The 18,495-nt window shown below is 47.7% G+C and overlaps 1 protein-coding gene across 3 annotated transcripts in view; it reads left to right on the top strand.

Annotated features, from left to right (window-relative positions):
• POFUT3 (protein O-fucosyltransferase 3) overlaps positions 1 to 18,495 on the top strand; it is a 45,615-nt gene that overhangs the window by 13,540 nt on the left and 13,580 nt on the right. For all 3 annotated transcript variants that reach the window (XM_077274169.1, XM_077274184.1, XM_077274178.1), the window contains one exon: positions 263 to 1,098. In XM_077274169.1, coding sequence (XP_077130284.1) covers positions 263 to 1,098 — 836 coding nt within the window. The remainder of the gene's footprint in view (positions 1 to 262; positions 1,099 to 18,495) is intronic.

Below are 18,495 nucleotides of genomic sequence, written 5' to 3'. Positions count from 1 at the left end.
AGTGGGCGTGGCTGATACACACGCACGCGCTCATTTTTATATATCACTTTTTTGCTTTTCTTAAGAGTCTGTGAACCATCTTGATCATGTCTTGCTGGCACAGGTAGAAGGACATGACCAGGACTGATTTTCAAGATTTGAATGTTGGATCTTAAAATGTATAGTATATTGAAGAGTTGCACGTATAGCATATAATGAAAGACATTGGGATTCTCTGGAGATTGCATTTACAAACAAAATAAATATTTTATTACCATTTTAGGAACAGATTTCAGCATAGACAGTTTACCCCTTCCACGGAAGCCGTACCACGAATGGGCGCTGTTTCATGAAGAATCCCCAAAAAACAACTACAAACTGTTTCATCCACCAACCATCACTTTGTTTAACCACACAGCTACATTTAGCCGCCATTCACACTTGCCTTTGACAAGCCAGTATTTAGAGGATCTCAGGACCCTTACATCACTTGAGTACTTTGTGTCTGTACAGAAGAAGAATATTCTAAGAAAGGAGCTTGCCCCTGTGGTGTATGTGCAGTCTGACTGTGATCCTCCATCAGATCGGGACACTTATGTACAAGAACTAATGAAATACATTTCTGTTGATTCCTATGGAGAATGTCTGCATAACCGAGACCTGCCTCCTCAAGTCAGTAACCCATCTTTTATGGATGACTCTCAGTTTTATCGTATACTTGCTCAGTATAAGTTCATTCTTGCATTTGAAAATGCAGTTTGTGATGATTACATAACTGAGAAGCTTTGGAGGCCTTTAAAGCTGGGAAGTGTTCCCATATACTACGGTGCCGCGAATATTGAAGACTGGCTCCCCAGTAACAAAAGTGTGATAATTGTGGGCAGATTTTCTCAGCCTCGGGAATTGGCACAATACATTACACAGCTAGATAGAAATGACAGTTTGTATATGGAGTATTTAGAGTGGAAGCTACAAGGACAGATCAACAACAATCCATTAATCCATGCAATCAAAGATCGAACATGGGGTGTGCAAGATGTAACTCAGGACAATTATATTGATGCCTTTGAGTGCATGGTGTGCAGAAGAGTGTGGAATAACATACGACTACAACGAAAGGTAGGTGCAACATCTTCATGATTCATTGATAAAATGAGAACTGAAATGCAGATCTAAACTCTGCATGAAATCAATGATAGTGAATACTGGTAGCATTTTTTTTCTATGGTAGCTTTTAAAACCCAGCCTCGAAGTTTACTTTCATACTCACAGATAATACATTTACAAATGAACTATGTGTAGCGTTCAGACCTGTTCCCACTGTAATCTTGGGGCAGGACCAAAATGTTGTTGCGGACAATTCATTGTAGCAGCGTGGGAGTCCTATTTAATCCCTGGTACTTTTTGTGCTGCACAGTTAAGGCACTAGGGGGGTTAACTCCTGGCTGCTTAGACTTTTGGGAGCCTTGGGTGGGGTTGTCTTCTACTTTAAAGGGAACCTGTCACCCCCAAAATGGAAGGTGAGCTAAGCCCACCGACATCAGGGGCTTATTTACAGCATTCTGTAATGCTGTAGATAAGCCCCCGATGTATCCTGAAAGATAAGAAAAAGAGGTTATATTATACTCACCCAGGGGCGGTCCCGCTGCGGTCCGGTCTGATGAGCGTTGCGGTCCGAGGCCTCCCTTCTTCATAGGATGATGTCCTCTTCTTGTCTTCACTCTGCGGCTCCGGCGCAGGCGTACTTTGTCTGCCCTCTTAAGGGCAGAGCAAAGTACTGCAGTGCACAGGCACCGCGCCTCTCTGAACTTTCCCAGCGCCTGCGCACTGCAGTACTTGCTCTGCCCTCAACAGGGCAGACAAAGTACGCCTGCGCCGGAGCCGCAGAGTGAAGACAAGAAGAGGACGTGATCGTAAGAAGATGGGAGGCCCCAGACCGCGATGCCCATCAGACTGGACCGCAGCGGGGACCGCCCCTGGGTGAGTATAATCTAACCTCTTTTTCTCATCTTTCAGATTACATCGGGGCTTATCCGCAGCATTACAGAATGCTGTAGATAAGCCCCTGACGCTGGTGGACTTAGCTCACCTTCCATTTTGGGGGTGACAGGTTCCCTTTAACCTGAACCTTTGACTCCCACTGCCAGGTAAAAGTTTATCTTCTCTGATTGAGTCCTGTGTTTTCAGCTTCTGCTTTGCTTGTTTAAATTCCAGTTGTCTAACCACAGCCTGTTTCCTGACCATTCTTTTGCATTATGATTTACTTTCCTGTTGGTTCCTATCTGGGTACCTGTAAATTTCTGCCAGCCTGCCCCATCGAACAGCAGCTGACTCCATGGCTCTAAGCTTGTGTAAGAGCTCATTCCCACTTGCGATGAAATCAGACAAATGCAATCCAATTAAAAATCAGATTGCATTTGGACCAATGTTATTCTATCATTGTGTGTTCATCTGCATTTTTTTTTCCAGCTCAGATCGGATCACGATCAGACTGGAAAAAACTCGCAGCATGCTGTGATTGTAATCGGAAATCGGATCGAATCCAGCAATAGAAGTCAATGGGTGTGCGAAAAAAAAAATTGCACAGCACTCGGACCAAGCGAGTGTAGTCTGATTTTTCCACACAGATCTCCTTGAAAAAGTCGGCAATTCATGTGCCTCGTATAGTAAAATCACAGTGAAAGGTTAGAATAGAATAGATATATATACATAGAAGAGATAGATACAGTGGGGAAAAAAGTATTTAGTCAACAACTGTGAAAGTTCTCTCACTTAAAAAGATGAGAGAGGCCTGTAATTGACATCATAGGTAGACCACAACTATGAGAGTCAAAATGAAAAAGCAAATCCAGAATTTCACCTTGTTTAATTTGTCAAGATTTATTTTGCAAATTATGGTGGAGAATAAGTATTTGGTCACCTAAAAACATGCAAGATTTCTGGCTCTCACAGACCTGTAACTTCTTCTTTAAGAGGTTCCTCTGTCCCCCACTCATTACCTGTAGTGATAGCACCTATTTGAACTTATCAGTATAAAAGACACCTGTCCACAACCTCAAACAGTAAGGGTACCGTCTCACAGTGGCACTTTGGTCGCTACGACGGCACGATCCGTGACGTTCAAGTGATATACATACGATCTCACTGTGTCTGACACGCTACTGCGATCAGGGACCCCGCTGAGAATCGTACGTCGTAGCAGATCGTTTGAAACTTTATTTCGTTGCTGGATCACCCGCTGTCATCGCTGGATCGGTGTGTGTGACACCGATCCAGCGATGTGTTCGCTTGTAACCAGGGTAAACATCGGGTTACTAAGCGCAGGGCCGCGCTTAGTAACCCGATGTTTACCCTGGTTACCATTGTAAATGTAAAAAATAAAAAAACACTACATACTCACATTCCGATGACTGTCACGTCCCTCGCCGTCAGCTTCCCGCACTGACTGTGAGTGCCGGCCGTAAAGTAAAAGCAGAGCACAGCGGTGACGTCACCGCTGTGCTTTACGGCCGGCACTGACACAGTGTATTGCCAAGTTTTTAACACTAAGGTTCGGATACGGCTTTAAAGAAGGCTACTACTTGCGATATAACGCAATTTTATTTCAAAATACAAAATTAAAGGAATAATATGATTGGATAGTATGATTGCATAAACATTAGTATATTTTATGATACAAAGGTTAAATACATATAAGGATTAAATTCATATAATGATTAAGTACATATACTCACATCATCCGTCACCAAGGAGCTTTTAAACATCATCCGTCTGGAAAATCAGAGAAGCAACACAAAGACAGAGAACCCCTGGAAAATTCACAACACTGCACGGGCGTCCCCAATTATGCAGGTATCTTCAACACTGTACATGTAAGTACAGGTATTCCAGTTTATGCTTCTGTCTTAGTCATGTTTTTCTGGTCTTATATAGTGATTTTCACTATGTGTAACTCTGGTTTCATCCCGCCCTTCAAGTGGCCAGCTTTCAAGGTGGGATGAGACTGAGATACCATGGAATCATCAGACAATGAGCCATAAACCCATCTAATATATAATTGCCTAGAATACTACTTCCTGCAATTTGTGCCAACTTCCGTGGCTTTGTCCGGAGCTAATGTCCAGAGCTAATGTCCGGAGCTAATGTCCGGAGATAAGTGACGTCACCAGTGTCCTACACCCAGGCAGAGCACAGGGGCCCCAGGCAGCATATGGGGCCCCAGGCAGAGCACAGTGGCCCCAGGCAGAGCACAGGGGCCCCAGGCAGCATATGGGGCCCCAGGCAGAGCACAGTGGTCCCAGGCAGAGCACAGGGGCCCCAGGCAGCCTATGGGGCCCCAGGCAGAGCACAGTGGCCCCAGGCAGAGCACAGGGGCCCCAGGCAGCATATGGGGCCCCAGGCAGAGCACAGGGGCCCCAGGCAGCATATGGGGCCCCAGGCAGAGCACAGGGGCCCCAGGCAGAGCACAGGGGCCCCAGGCAGCATATGGGGCCCCAGGCAGAGCACAGGGGCCCCAGGCAGAGCACAGGGGCCCCAGGCAGCATATGGGGCCCCAGGCAGAGCACAGTGGCCCCAGGCAGAGCACAGGGGCCCCAGGCAGAGCACGGGGCCCCAGGCAGAGCACAGGGGCCCCAGGCAGAGCACAGGGGCCCCAGGCAGCATATGGGGCCCCAGGCAGAGCACAGGGGCCCAAGGCAGCATATGGGGCCCCAGGCAGAGCACAGTGGCCCCAGGCAGCATATGGGGCCCCAGGCAGAGCACAGGGGCCCCAGGCAGAGCACAGGGGCCCCAGGCAGCATATGGGGCCCCAGGCAGAGCACAGTGGTCCCAGGCAGAGCACAGGGGCCCCAGGCAGCTTATGGGGCCCCAGGCAGAGCACAGTGGCCCCAGGCAGAACATGGGGCCCCAGGCAGAGCACAGTGGCCCCAGGCAGAGCACAGGGGCCCCAGGCAGAACATGGGGCCCCAGGCAGAGCACAGGGGCCCCAGGCAGAGCACAGGGGCCCCAGGCAGCATATGGGGCCCCAGGCAGAGCACAGGGGCCCCAGGCAGCATATGGGGCCCCAGGCAGAGCACAGTGGTCCCAGGCAGAGCACACACCAAATCGGAGGCCGAGGGGCCCCGCCAACCAAATCGGAGGCCGAGGGGCCTCGCCAACCAAATCGGAGGCCGAGGAGCCCCGCCCACCAAATCGAAGGCCGAGGGGCCCGGCCCCGCCCACCAAAGCGGAGGCCGAGGGGCCCCGACCACCACATCGGAGGCCGAGGGTCCCCGCCCACCAAATCGGAGGCCGAGGGTCCCCGCCCACCAAATCGGAGGCCGAGGGTCCCCGCCCACCAAATCGGAGGCCGAGGGTCCCCGCCCACCAAATCGGAGGCTGAGGGGCCCCGCCTACCAAATCGGAGGCCGAGGGTCCCCGCCCACCAAATCGGAGGATAAGGGGCCCCGCCCACCAAATCGGAGGCCGAGGGGCCCCACCAACCAAATCGGAGGCCGAGGAGCCCCGCCCACCAAATCGAAGGCCGAGTGGCCCCACCCACCAAAGCGGAGGCAGAGGGACCCCGCCCACCAAATCGGAGGCCGTGGGGCCCCGCCAACCAAATCGGAGGCCGAGGGTCCCCGCCCACCAAATTATTCTTACATTTGAATAAATAAAGTATATATGGATTCTAGACTCCCGATTCTTTAGAATCGGGCTGCCATCTAGTAGATACATAAAAGCCCACAAGGGTTAGATAAAACTACCAGTGACAGAGGTTAAATAAACCTTGTTTTACAATAACAAACAAACTTAAAACTGTTTGTAACCTCAAAGGTCTTCAGACAATAAATAAACAGTTCTCAGGATTGTGTCACAATGAGCATTGTCTGTCTGTAAATGTATTACAAGAAATGCTGCTCTGTAATGGTCTGAATGCGTTCAGTATATTACAAAATGGACTCAAAATAGCCATTTTAGGCTACGTTCACATTTGCGGTCAGCGCCGCAGCGTCGGGCGCCGCAGCGGCGCCGCATGCGTCATGCGCCCCTATATTTAACATGGGGGCGCATGGACATGCGTTGTGCTGCGTTTTGCGCCGCATGGCCGCAAGCGTTGGACGCAAGAAACGCATCAAGTTGCATTTTTTTTGCGTCCAACTTTCGGCCAAAAACGACGCATGCGGCGCAAAACGCAGCGTTTTAGCGTGCGTTTTGCCGCGTTTTTGTTTGCGTTGTGCGCTGCGGCGCCGACGCTGCGGCGCACAACGCAAATGTGAGCGTAGCCTTATATATTCACATTACATTCCACCCTTGGCTATTTTGAGCCAAACATTATTTATACAAGGTACCAAATCCTAAGGGGATGGTTTTAGTGGACGATTGGCATATGGATAATAATGGAAGTGTCCACTGTATACAACAGCACAAAGCAATGCATGCACAAATTATAGCAAGAGTACTATTATATGTAAAGTTTTAAGTCACATCTTCTTCTATGTCTTCATCTTGAGTTAGTACCCCCATCAGCTTTGTCCATAACTGTAAAGGGGTCCGTACTGCCACCAGACACGCTTCTAATATTTTGATAGCAGTAGTAGTCTTTGTCATATAAAAATGGCTAGTGTTCATCAGCTTAGCCAAGTAAATTCATAGATTCTGTTTGGTCTTCATTAAGCTCCACTTTCCATGGTTGGACTCTCGGGTTTCTTTCTGAAGATCTCTTGAGTAGTGACCGAACTTGAAAGGACCATGCACTCGGTGGCTGCAACGATGCACCATTTCCAGATTTTGATCTAAAGGGAAAATATATATTATTCTCTGAGATAACACTTGTCTGTATAGACGTGTTCCCACTTGTCTTGCCCGAGCTTCATAACTATCAGCACATTATTTGCTCCACGAGCAATTACTTCTGCAGGTTCTGGAGGACCTTTGTCCCCCAGATTTTTACACCATCATTGATAGGATGTGAGAATCCAAATCCTTTAGCAAATCTAACCTGATGGGCACCTCTCTGGTCTGTGCCCATTGCTAAGTAGCTTTTTCTCCCAGGTGTCCACGTTTCTGGTGTGCTCACTGAGTCAATCCGAGCCGTCCCTCAGTGGTGTCAGTCTTTGAACTGGATTCAGCGACTGATATTTTTGAATGTTCATCTGCTACTGAGTTGAAAAGTCTTTCCAGAGTACCTGAAGCACAATTAGCATCAACATTAAACACAGTCACTTTAATTCTTTGTACAATTAGCCAGATATCTTGCCACAACTCTTTCCCCACACTACAGGATTGTTCCATTCAGTAGCAGTAGGCACAAGCACACGGCTCTCTAATAAATTCTGTAATTATAACCTTGCGCCAACTGAACTATTTTGGATTTACATAAATCAAAATGGCCCCCACCCTTGTATCTACCAAAGCTTTAACATACTCCTACAACGAACTACGGAATATAGATACGCCCAAAACTATTAGGTAAAAAATGTAACAACTCTTTATTAGAAATATAAATAACATGTTAAACAAAACTAGACAAACAGAGTACGCAGACAGTTCATGTATGGCGGACAGAGACCACTGTATATAGCACCAGGAAGACAGGAAAAAGCCGATGATTATTCAGGACAGGCAAATCCCATCAGTTGGTATATCATATATCCTTAAAGTGCATAATACTGATGGGTATTACCTGTACCCGATAAATCACTATACATGTCTACATAGCACAAAGTAATCAGTTAAAGGTAACAGAAAAGTCATTCCAATGCAGTGCATAGTATGGGTGAAAACCCTCTATATCTGATACATCACCATAGACATATATATACGTAGAAAAGTGAAATCAATTGAGAGTGACAAAAAAGGCTAAACCTGTCTTACCCAATTGAGTCAGTGCCAGTGTCCGTCCGGCGGCCCCAACGCGCGTTTCGCGATGGGCTTCCTCGGGGGGTCGACCCCCCGAGGAATCCCATCGCGAAACGCGCGTCGGGGCCGCCGGACGGACACTGGCACTGACTCAATTGGGTAAGACAGGTTTAGCCTTTTTTGTCACTCTCAATTGATTTCACTTTTCTACGTATATATATGTCTATGGTGATGTATCAGATATAGAGGGTTTTCACCCATACTATGCACTGCATTGGAATGACTTTTCTGTTACCTTTAACTGATTACTTTGTGCTATGTAGACATGTATAGTGATTTATCGGGTACAGGTAATACCCATCAGTATTATGCACTTTAAGGATATATGATATACCAGCTGATGGGATTTGCCTGTCCTGAATAATCATCGGCTTTTTTCTGTCCCCCTGGTGCTATATACAGTGGTCTCTGTCCGCCATACATGAACTGTCTGCGTACTCTGTTTGTCTAGTTTTGTTTAACATGTTATTTATATTTCTAATAAAGAGTTGTTACATTTTTTACCTAATAGTTTTGGGCGTATCTATATTCCGTAGTTCGTTGTAGGAGTCTATTAGTAGTGGAGTGTTTGCCCCGTCATTTTGCTGACGTCCATGATAGGGTGTATCCCTATGTGAGGTTTGCACTGATATGCATCAGTGGTTGCTGTACAAAGCTTTAACATGTTGGCTGTTTTTATTTTTCCAGTTAATCACTAAATCTACATGAGGGCGTCTATCCTTTTCTAGGGCATGGCCAGCTAGTTAATCACTCTTTTTTCCCCTCCCCATTGATCCTCCATTTCAGATGAAGGCATCTTGGTAGGAGATAATGATAGCCCCCTCAGTTGGGCTTTGAATTCTTGTATCAAGGATTTCACTTCAGCATAAAGATCCTCAATCCCTGGTGCTATGGGCTTTGACGGAGACGAAAAGGGAGCGAGCGCTCTCTCTCCCCGTGTCCTCTCTGGCCCCTGCTGTGGAGTTTCAGAATCTTTTACTGTAACCTTTTTATTATGTGACACAGCTGACTTTTTATTAATTCCTCTCTTTTGATACAATTTCCACATCTCGTCAGTACCAATCCCATCTATTTTATCCCTGTGGACGCCATCCTTTATTAAGGCCCTAAACATATATTTTCGGGTAATACGGGTCCTAGGATTGTAATTACTTTTGACATCGTCATGCTGCTCTTCAGAGGGAAAATTACCCTTTTGTTTGGGACCCCAATCTCCCAGATCCCTTAACTGTCGAATTGCCTCCAATGTACTGGCGATTGGTTTCCCAGTCTCATTTACCATTAGCGTCATCATGATATGTTTAAAAGCTGCAGGGGCATTTCTAGATATACGATTTCTAACAGATACACTTACAACAACTTGCATATAATCATCATAGGTGTTTGCTGAAATAGCATTTTTCATGACCTCCTCCTTCAACCTCTGAGCACAATCTTTTAACGTAAACCATGGTTTTTCAGTGGGCGGCCAGTCCGCCTCAGATGGGTATTTATGCTGCAATGCCATTGCCACAACATCAAGCATACTACACACCACATGTGGTCGCTGGATTATCAAAGTACAGAATGCCTCCTTCACTACAGGCTCATGACTGAGTTGGACAAATTTGGGGCCATCCACAGCGTCCACCTGTACTCCATGAGCCCCCATCTCCCATAATCTGACTGCCCAAGCTACCAGAGATTCATTTGACTTTTGAGAAAAGCGATCATGAAGGTCATTAAGCTCCTGCTGACTGTAATCCTCTACTGCAGTCTCATTCCGTCTGCCTGTCGCTGTCTCTACAATCCGCCTCCGATATATAGGATGAGCTTTCACTGGGTTAGGAGGAGGATCAATTTCCCTCTTCCCATGGAAATGTTCATCCTCAGACTCGGGATCGGTGATGTTTTCGGAGTCAGTTGAATTCCACACATCACCATCCCACTGATCAGGGTTCCACTGTATCCCTGCTTTGGCTATGGCCAAAGCTACTTTGCTTTTATTCACCTTCCCTCGCCTATTTCTGCACTTATACTCTGCTACACGTACGGCAGCCTTTTCTGCAACATGCTGATATCCATCACATCTGTCCATTAATAACTTATTCTGACATTGTGCTCTAACCAATGCATTCTGGGCCTCACACAACTGTTTTTCCAATTTCTGGACTTTTGTTAACATACGTATTCTTTCCTCATGCTGTTTTCTATATGCAGACAACAATATCCATCCGCGCCTAGCAACAGCGCCCAACTCTTTACCTTTCTCCACTTTCACTTTCTGCAAGCATGCCACAACATCAGCAGGTTCAGCATCCTTTAAACATTTGTCCCATGCTTCACCCAAACCAGCACTGTGCGACCACTTGGTTGCCAAAATATGATAAGGAGCCTGTTCCCAACCTGGAATCTCAATAGACTCACTCACCGCCACCTTTTTCTTAAAGAGAGGCATGTTTTACACAATATCACACTATCACACACAGTCCTGTTAATATTAATAAAAAACTGAGCCTTCTGCGTATCCTGCCGACTACGCCAATTATGTATTGCCAAGTTTTTAACACTAAGGTTCGGATACGGCTTTAAAGAAGGCTACTACTTGCGATATAACGCAATTTTATTTCAAAATACAAAATTAAAGGAATAATATGATTGGATAGTATGATTGCATAAACATTAGTATATTTTATGATACAAAGGTTAAATACATATAAGGATTAAATTCATATAATGATTAAGTACATATACTCACATCATCCGTCACCAAGGAGCTTTTAAACATCATCCGTCTGGAAAATCAGAGAAGCAACACCAAGACAGAGAACCCCTGGAAAATTCACAACACTGCACGGGCGTCCCCAATTATGCAGGTATCTTCAACACTGTACATGTAAGTACAGGTATTCCAGTTTATGCTTCTGTCTTAAGGTACCGTCACACCGTGCAATTACGATCGCTACGACGGCACGATCCGTGACGTCGCAGCGTCGTATAACTATCGCTCCAGCGTCGTAGACTGCGGTCACACTTTGCAATCACGGCGCTGGAGCGATGCCGAGGTTCGCTGGTAACCAGGGTAAACATCGGGTAACTAAGCGCAGGGCCGCGCTTAGTAACCCGATGTTTACCGTGGTTACCAGCGTAAAAGTAAAAAAAAACAAACCGTACATACTCACCATCTGATGTCTGTCAGGTCCCTTGCAGTCTGTTTCCTGCTCTGACTGAGTGCCGCCGTACACTGAGAGCAGAGCGCAGCGGTGACGCCACTGCTGTGATCTGCTCTCACTTTCCGGCCGGCGCTCACAGTCAGAGCAGGAAGCAGACTGCAAGGGACCTGACAGACATCAGATGGTGAGTTTTTTTTTACTTTTACGCTGGTAACCACGGTAAACATCGGGTTACTAAGCGCGGCCCTGCGCTTAGTTACCCGATGTTTACCCTGGTTACCAGCGAACGCATCGCTGGATCGCTGTCACACACAACGATCCAGCGATGACAGCGGGAGATCCAGCGACGAAAGAAAGTTTCAAACGATCTGCTACGACGTACGATTCTCAGCATGGTCCCTGATCGCTGCTGCGTGTCAGACACTGCGATATCGTAACGATATCGCTAGAACGTCACGAATCGTACCGTCGTAGCGTTCAAAATTGCACTGTGTGACGGTACCCTAAGTCATGTTTTTCTGGTCTTATATAGTGATTTTCACTATGTGTAACTCTGGTTTCATCCCGCACTTCAAGTGGCCAGCTTTCAAGGTGGGATGAGACTGAGATACCATGGAATCATCAGACAATGAGCCATAAACCCATAGATACATAAAAGCCCACAAGGGTTAGATAAAACTACCAGTGACAGAGGTTAAATAAACCTTGTTTTACAATAACAAACAAACTTAAAACTGTTTGTAACCTCAAAGGTCTTCAGACAATAAATAAACAGTTCTCAGGATTGTGTCACAATGAGCATTGTCTGTCTGTAAATGTATTACAAGAAATGCTGCTCTGTAATGGTCTGAATGCGTTCAGTATATTACAAAATGGACTCAAAATAGCCATTTTATATATTCACATTACACACAGTCAGTGCGGGAAGCTGACGGCGAGGGACGTGACAGACACCGGAATGTGAGTATGTAGTGTTTTTTTTTTTTACATTTACAATGGTAACCAGGGTAAACATCGGGTTACTAAGCGCGGCCCTGCGCTTAGTAACCCAATGTTTACCCTGGTTACCCGGGGACTTCGGCATCGTTGGTCGCTGGAGAGCTGTGTGTGTGACAGCTCTCCAGCGACCACACAACGACTTACCAACGATCATGGCCAGGTCGTATCGCTGGTCGTGATCGTTGGTAAATCGTTTAGTGTAACGGTACCCTAACACTCCAACTTGCACAATTAGTGGCTGACTAAATACTTTTTTTCACCACTGTATATAGATGTCATGTATATATACTACATAGATAGAAACAGTTGTGCTCAAAAGTTTGCATCCCCCGACAGAATTTTTGCTTTCTTGGCCTTTTTTCAGAGAATATGAATGATAATACTAAAACTTTTTCTCCACTCATGGTTAGTGGTTGAGTGAGGCCATTAATTGTCAAACTATTGTGTTTTCTCTTTTATCGTTAACATTCATATTCTCTGAAAAAAGGCCAAGAAAGCAAAAATTCTGCCGCGGTATGTAAACTTTGGAGCACGACTGTAGATAGATAGAAGAAAAGCCGGCAATTCATCTGCTCCGTACAGAGGCATAGCTAGGGTTTTGGTCCAGGGGGGCAAAGCTTCTGAGTAGGGCCCCTAACCAGGTAACCTTGATTACAACTCGGTGACGCGCCCTAATACTGAAGGAGAACCTCAGCAGATGACCGTGCTGTTACTGAAGATAATCTCTATATAAAGACCAATATGGATATTACCTCCCATAGGGTCAGTGGTAGATACCAGTTCTACAGAACATATAGCAGATCACTGCACAGTTACAGATAATGACTTACCGCTGACGTCCGTTCTGATGGAATCGTTCACTTTTCCCGTCTTTTCCATCTGGCCCATACCGAAATGACAACTTCTTCCAGCAACGACTCACCTGCAGAGAATACAGCAAAGACATATTTAACTTCTCAAATTCCATCCCCATCACCATCTATTCCCAACCTGCACAAACTCCTTATCCTGCTGATTCCCCAATACTGAGCCGCTGCTGCCGTATGTGTCCCTATTACTGCACCTGATACCCCAATACTGAGCCGCTGCTGCCGTATGTGTCCCTATTACTGCTCCTAATGCCCCAATACTGAGCCGCTGCTGCCGTATGTGTCCCTATTACTGCCCCTGATACCCCAATACTGAGCCGCTGCTGCCATATGTGTCCCTATTACTGCTCCTGATACCCCAATACTGAGCCGCTGCTGCCGTATGTGTCCCTATTACTGCTCCTGATACCCCAATACTGAGCCACTTCTGCCGTATGTGTCCCTATTACTGCACCTGATACCCTGATACTGAGCCGCTGCTGTCGTATGTGTCCCTATTACTGCCCCTGATACCCCAATACTGAGCCACTGCTGCCGTATGTGTCCCTATTAGTGTTGAGCGATACCGTCCGATACTTGAAAGTATCGGTATCGGAAAGTATCGGCCGATACCGGCAAAGTATCGGATCTGATCCGATACCGATACCCGATACCAATACAAGTCAATGGGACTCAAGTATCGGAAGGTATCCCTGATGGTTCCCAGGGTCTGAAGGAGAGGAAACTCTCCTTCAGGCCCTGGGATCCATATTAATGTGTAAAATAAAGAATTAAAATAAAAAATATTGATATACTCACCTCTCCGACGCAGCCTGGACCTTACCGCTGTGAACCGGCAGCCTTCTTTGCTTAAAATGAGCGCGTTCAGTACCTTCCATGATGTCACGGCTTCTGATTGGTCGCGTGCCGCTCATGTGACCGCCACGTGACCAATCACAAGCCGTGACGTCATCCCTCAGGTCCTAAATTCCTAGAAGGGAATTTGGGACCTGAGGGATGACGTCGCGGCTTGTGATTGGTAGCGTGGCGGTCACATGAGCGGCACGCGACCAATCAGAAGCCGTGACGTCATGGAAGGTGCTGAACGCGCTCATTTTAAGCAAAGAAGGCTGCCGGTTACTACCAGGGTGCGTCCGAGGGTGAGTATATCCCTATTTTTTATTTTAATTCTTTATTTTTTACATGGATATGGATCCCAGGGCCTGAAGGAGAGTTTTCTCTCCTTCAGTCCCTGGAAACCATACACTGGGAACTTCCGATTCCAATTCCCGATACCACAAAAGTATCGGATCTCGGTATCGGAATTCCGATACAGCAAATATCGGCCGATACCCGATACTTGCGGTATCGGAATGTTCAACACTAGTCCCTATTACTACTCCTGATACCCCAATACTGAGCCGCTGCTGCCGTATGTGTCCCTATTACTGCTCCTGATACCCCAATACTGAGCCGCTGCTGCCATATGTGTCCCTATTACTGCACCTGCTGTGTGGTTCTCTGTGTCCTCTAAATTCTAAAGCACCCCTCTATAATATAGTAATACCGGGTGAAAGTGCCCTAGAAAACAGTGCCCATATTTTGCCCCTAGAAAGTAATAATGCCCTGTGTGCCCCTTTGATAGCCACAGTAACCTGAGTTCCCCTATAACAATAAGTGCCCACTTTACATTTAATAAAGTCCCGAGTCTCCCCCTGTACAGCTCCCCTTTACACAGCATGATGCCCTCTTATACACAGTATACTGACCCCTAAGTAGCCCCCAAACTGTTTGATTGCTCCAACAATGTATAATGACCCCCACGCTGTAATCTCCATACTGTATGATGGCCCCCTAGATAGCCTCCATATACAGTAGCATAATGCACCAAATATTCCACAATATAGTATAATGCAGTCCCCATAGGCAAACCCTATAGCATACAGCAGCCCCCATAGGCAGACACTGTAATAATGTAGCACCCCCATAAAGGCAGACCCTGTAATAAGGCAGCACCCCCATAGTCAGACCCTGTAATAAGGCAGCACCCCTATAGGCAGACCCTGTAATAAGGCAGCCCCCATAGTCAGACCGTGTAATGAGGCAGCACCACTATAGTCAGACCCTGTAATAAGGCAGCACCCCCATAGGCGGACCATGTAATAAGGCTGCCCCCATAGTCAGACCCTGTAATAAGGCAGCACCCCCATAGTCAGACCATGTAATAAGGCAGCACCCCTATAGGCAGACCCTGTAATAAGGCAGCACCCCTATAGGCAGACCCTGTAATAAGGAAGCACCCCCATTGTCAGACCCTGTAATAAGGCAGCACCCCCATAGTCAGACCCTGTAATAAGGCAGCCCCCATAGTCAGACCCTGTAATGAGGCAGCACCTCTATAGTCAGACCCTGTAATAAGGCAGCACCCCCATAGGCAGACCCCGTAATAAGGCAGCACCCCCATAGTCAGACCCTGTAAAATAGCAGCCCCTGTAATAAGGCAGCACCCCCATAGTCAGACCATGTAATAAGTCAGCATCCCTATAGGCAGACCCTGTAATAAGGCAGCACCCCTATAGGCAGACCCTGTAATAAGGAAGCACCCTCATAGTCAGACCCTGTAATGAGGCAGCACCCCCATAGTCAGACCCTGTAATTAAGACAGCCCCCATAGTCAGACCCTTAATGAGGCAGCACCCCTATTGTCAGACCGTGTAATAAGGCAGCACCCCCATAGGCGGACCCTGTAATAAGGCAGCCCCCATAGTCAGGCCCTGTAATAAGGCAGCACCCCCATAGTCAGACCCTGTAATAAGGCAGCACCCCCATAGTCAGACCCTGTAAAACGGCAGCCCCTGTAATAAGGCAGCACCCCCATAGTCAGACCCTGTAATAAGGCAGCCCCCATAGTCAGACCCTGTAATAAGGCAGCCCCCTTAGTCAGACCCTGTAATAAGGCAGCACGCCCATAGGCAGACCCTGTAATAAGGAAGCACCCCATAGTCAGACCCTGTAATAAGGCAGCACCCCTATAGGCAGACCCTGTAATAAGGCAGCCCCCATAGTCAGACCGTGTAATGAGGCAGCACCACTATAGTCAGACCCTGTAATAAGGCAGCACCCCCATAGGCGGACCATGTAATAAGGCTGCCCCCATAGTCAGACCCTGTAATAAGGCAGCACCCCCATAGTCAGACCATGTAATAAGGCAGCACCCCTATAGGCAGACCCTGTAATAAGGCAGCACCCCTATAGGCAGACCCTGTAATAAGGAAGCACCCCCATTGTCAGACCCTGTAATAAGGCAGCACCCCATAGTCAGACCCTGTAATAAGGCAGCCCCCATAGTCAGACCCTGTAAGGAGGCAGCACCTCTATAGTCAGACCCTGTAATAAGGCAGCACCCCCATAGTCAGACCCTGTAATAAGGCAGCCCCCATAGTCAGACCCTGTAATGAGGCAGCACCTCTATAGTCAGACCCTGTAATAAGGCAGCACCCCCATAGGCAGACCCCGTAATAAGGCAGCACCCCCATAGTCAGACCCTGTAAAATAGCAGCCCCTGTAATAAGGCAGCACCCCCATAGTCAGACCATGTAATAAGTCAGCATCCCTATAGGCAGACCCTGTAATAAGGCAGCACCCCTATAGGCAGACCCTGTAATAAGGAAGCACCCTCATAGTCAGACCCTGTAATGAGGCAGCACCCCCATAGTCAGACCCTGTAATTAAGACAGCCCCCATAGTCAGACCCTTAATGAGGCAGCACCCCTATAGTCAGACCGTGTAATAAGGCAGCACCCCCATAGGCGGACCCTGTAATAAGGCAGCCCCCATAGTCAGGCCCTGTAATAAGGCAGCACCCCCATAGTCAGACCCTGTAATAAGGCAGCACCCCCATAGTCAGACCCTGTAAAACGGCAGCCCCTGTAATAAGGCAGCACCCCCATAGTCAGACCCTGTAATAAGGCAGCCCCCATAGTCAGACCCTGTAATAAGGCAGCCCCCTTAGTCAGACCCTGTAATAAGGCAGCACGCCCATAGGCAGACCCTGTAATAAGGAAGCACCCCATAGTCAGACCCTGTAATAAGGCAGCACCCCTATAGGCAGACCCTGTAATAAGGCAGCCCCCATAGTCAGACCGTGTAATGAGGCAGCACCACTATAGTCAGACCCTGTAATAAGGCAGCACCCCCATAGGCGGACCATGTAATAAGGCTGCCCCCATAGTCAGACCCTGTAATAAGGCAGCACCCCCATAGTCAGACCATGTAATAAGGCAGCACCCCTATAGGCAGACCCTGTAATAAGGCAGCACCCCTATAGGCAGACCCTGTAATAAGGAAGCACCCCCATTGTCAGACCCTGTAATAAGGCAGCACCCCATAGTCAGACCCTGTAATAAGGCAGCCCCCATAGTCAGACCCTGTAAGGAGGCAGCACCTCTATAGTCAGACCCTGTAATAAGGCAGCACCCCCATAGGCAGACCCCGTAATAAGGCAGCACCCCCATAGTCAGACCCTGTAAAATAGCAGCCCCTGTAATAAGGCAGCACCCCCATAGTCAGACCATGTAATAAGGCAGCATCCCTATAGGCAGACCCTGTAATAAGGCAGCACCCCTATAGGCAGACCCTGTAATAAGGAAGCACCCTCATAGTCAGACCCTGTAATGAGGCAGCACCCCCATAGTCAGACCCTGTAATTAAGACAGCCCCCATAGTCAGACCCTTAATGAGGCAGCACCCCTATAGTCAGACCCTGTAATAAGGCAGCACCCCCATAGGCGGACCCTGTAATAAGGCAGCCCCCATAGTCAGGCCCTGAAATAAGGCAGCACCCCCATAGTCAGACCCTGTAATAAGGCAGCACCCCCATAGTCAGACCCTGTAAAACGGCAGCCCCTGTAATAAGGCAGCACCCCCATAGTCAGACCCTGTAATAAGGCAGCCCCCATAGTCAGACCCTGTAATAAGGCAGCCCCCTTAGTCAGACCCTGTAATAAGGCAGCACGCCCATAGGCAGACCCTGTAATAAGGAAGCACCCCATAGTCAGACCCTGTAATGAGGCAGCACCCCCATAGTCAGACCCTGTAATAAGGCAGCCCCCATAGTCAGACCCTGTAATGAGGCAGCACCTCTATAGTCAAACCCTGTAATAAGGCAGCACCCCCATAGGCAGACCCTGTAATAAGGCAGCCCCCATAGTCAGACCCTGTAATAAGGCAGCACCCCCATAGTCAGACCCTGTAAAATAGCAGCCCCTGTAATAAGGAAGCACCCCCATAGTCATACCATGTAATAAGGCAGCATCCCTATAGGCAGACCCTGTAATAAAGCAGCACCCCTATAAGCAGACCCTGTAATAAGGCAGCACCCCCATAGTCAGATCCTGTAATGAGGCAGCACCCCTATAGTCAGACCCTGTAATAAAACAGCCCCCACAGTCAGACCCTGTAATAAAGCAGCACCCCCATAGTCAGACCCTGTAATAAGGCAGCCCCCTATAGTCAGACCCTGTAATAAGGCAGCACCCCCATAGGCAGGCCCTGTAATAAGGCAGCAGCACACATTAAAAAATAAATAAATACTCATCTCTCTTCTTTCTGGATCCTGC

The sequence above is a fragment of the Ranitomeya variabilis genome, chromosome 1, assembly GCF_051348905.1.
Source record: "Ranitomeya variabilis isolate aRanVar5 chromosome 1, aRanVar5.hap1, whole genome shotgun sequence".
NCBI lineage: Eukaryota > Metazoa > Chordata > Amphibia > Anura > Dendrobatidae > Ranitomeya > Ranitomeya variabilis.
The sequence above is the reverse complement of the archived record's forward strand: the minus strand, read 5'-3'. Positions and strand labels throughout refer to the sequence as shown.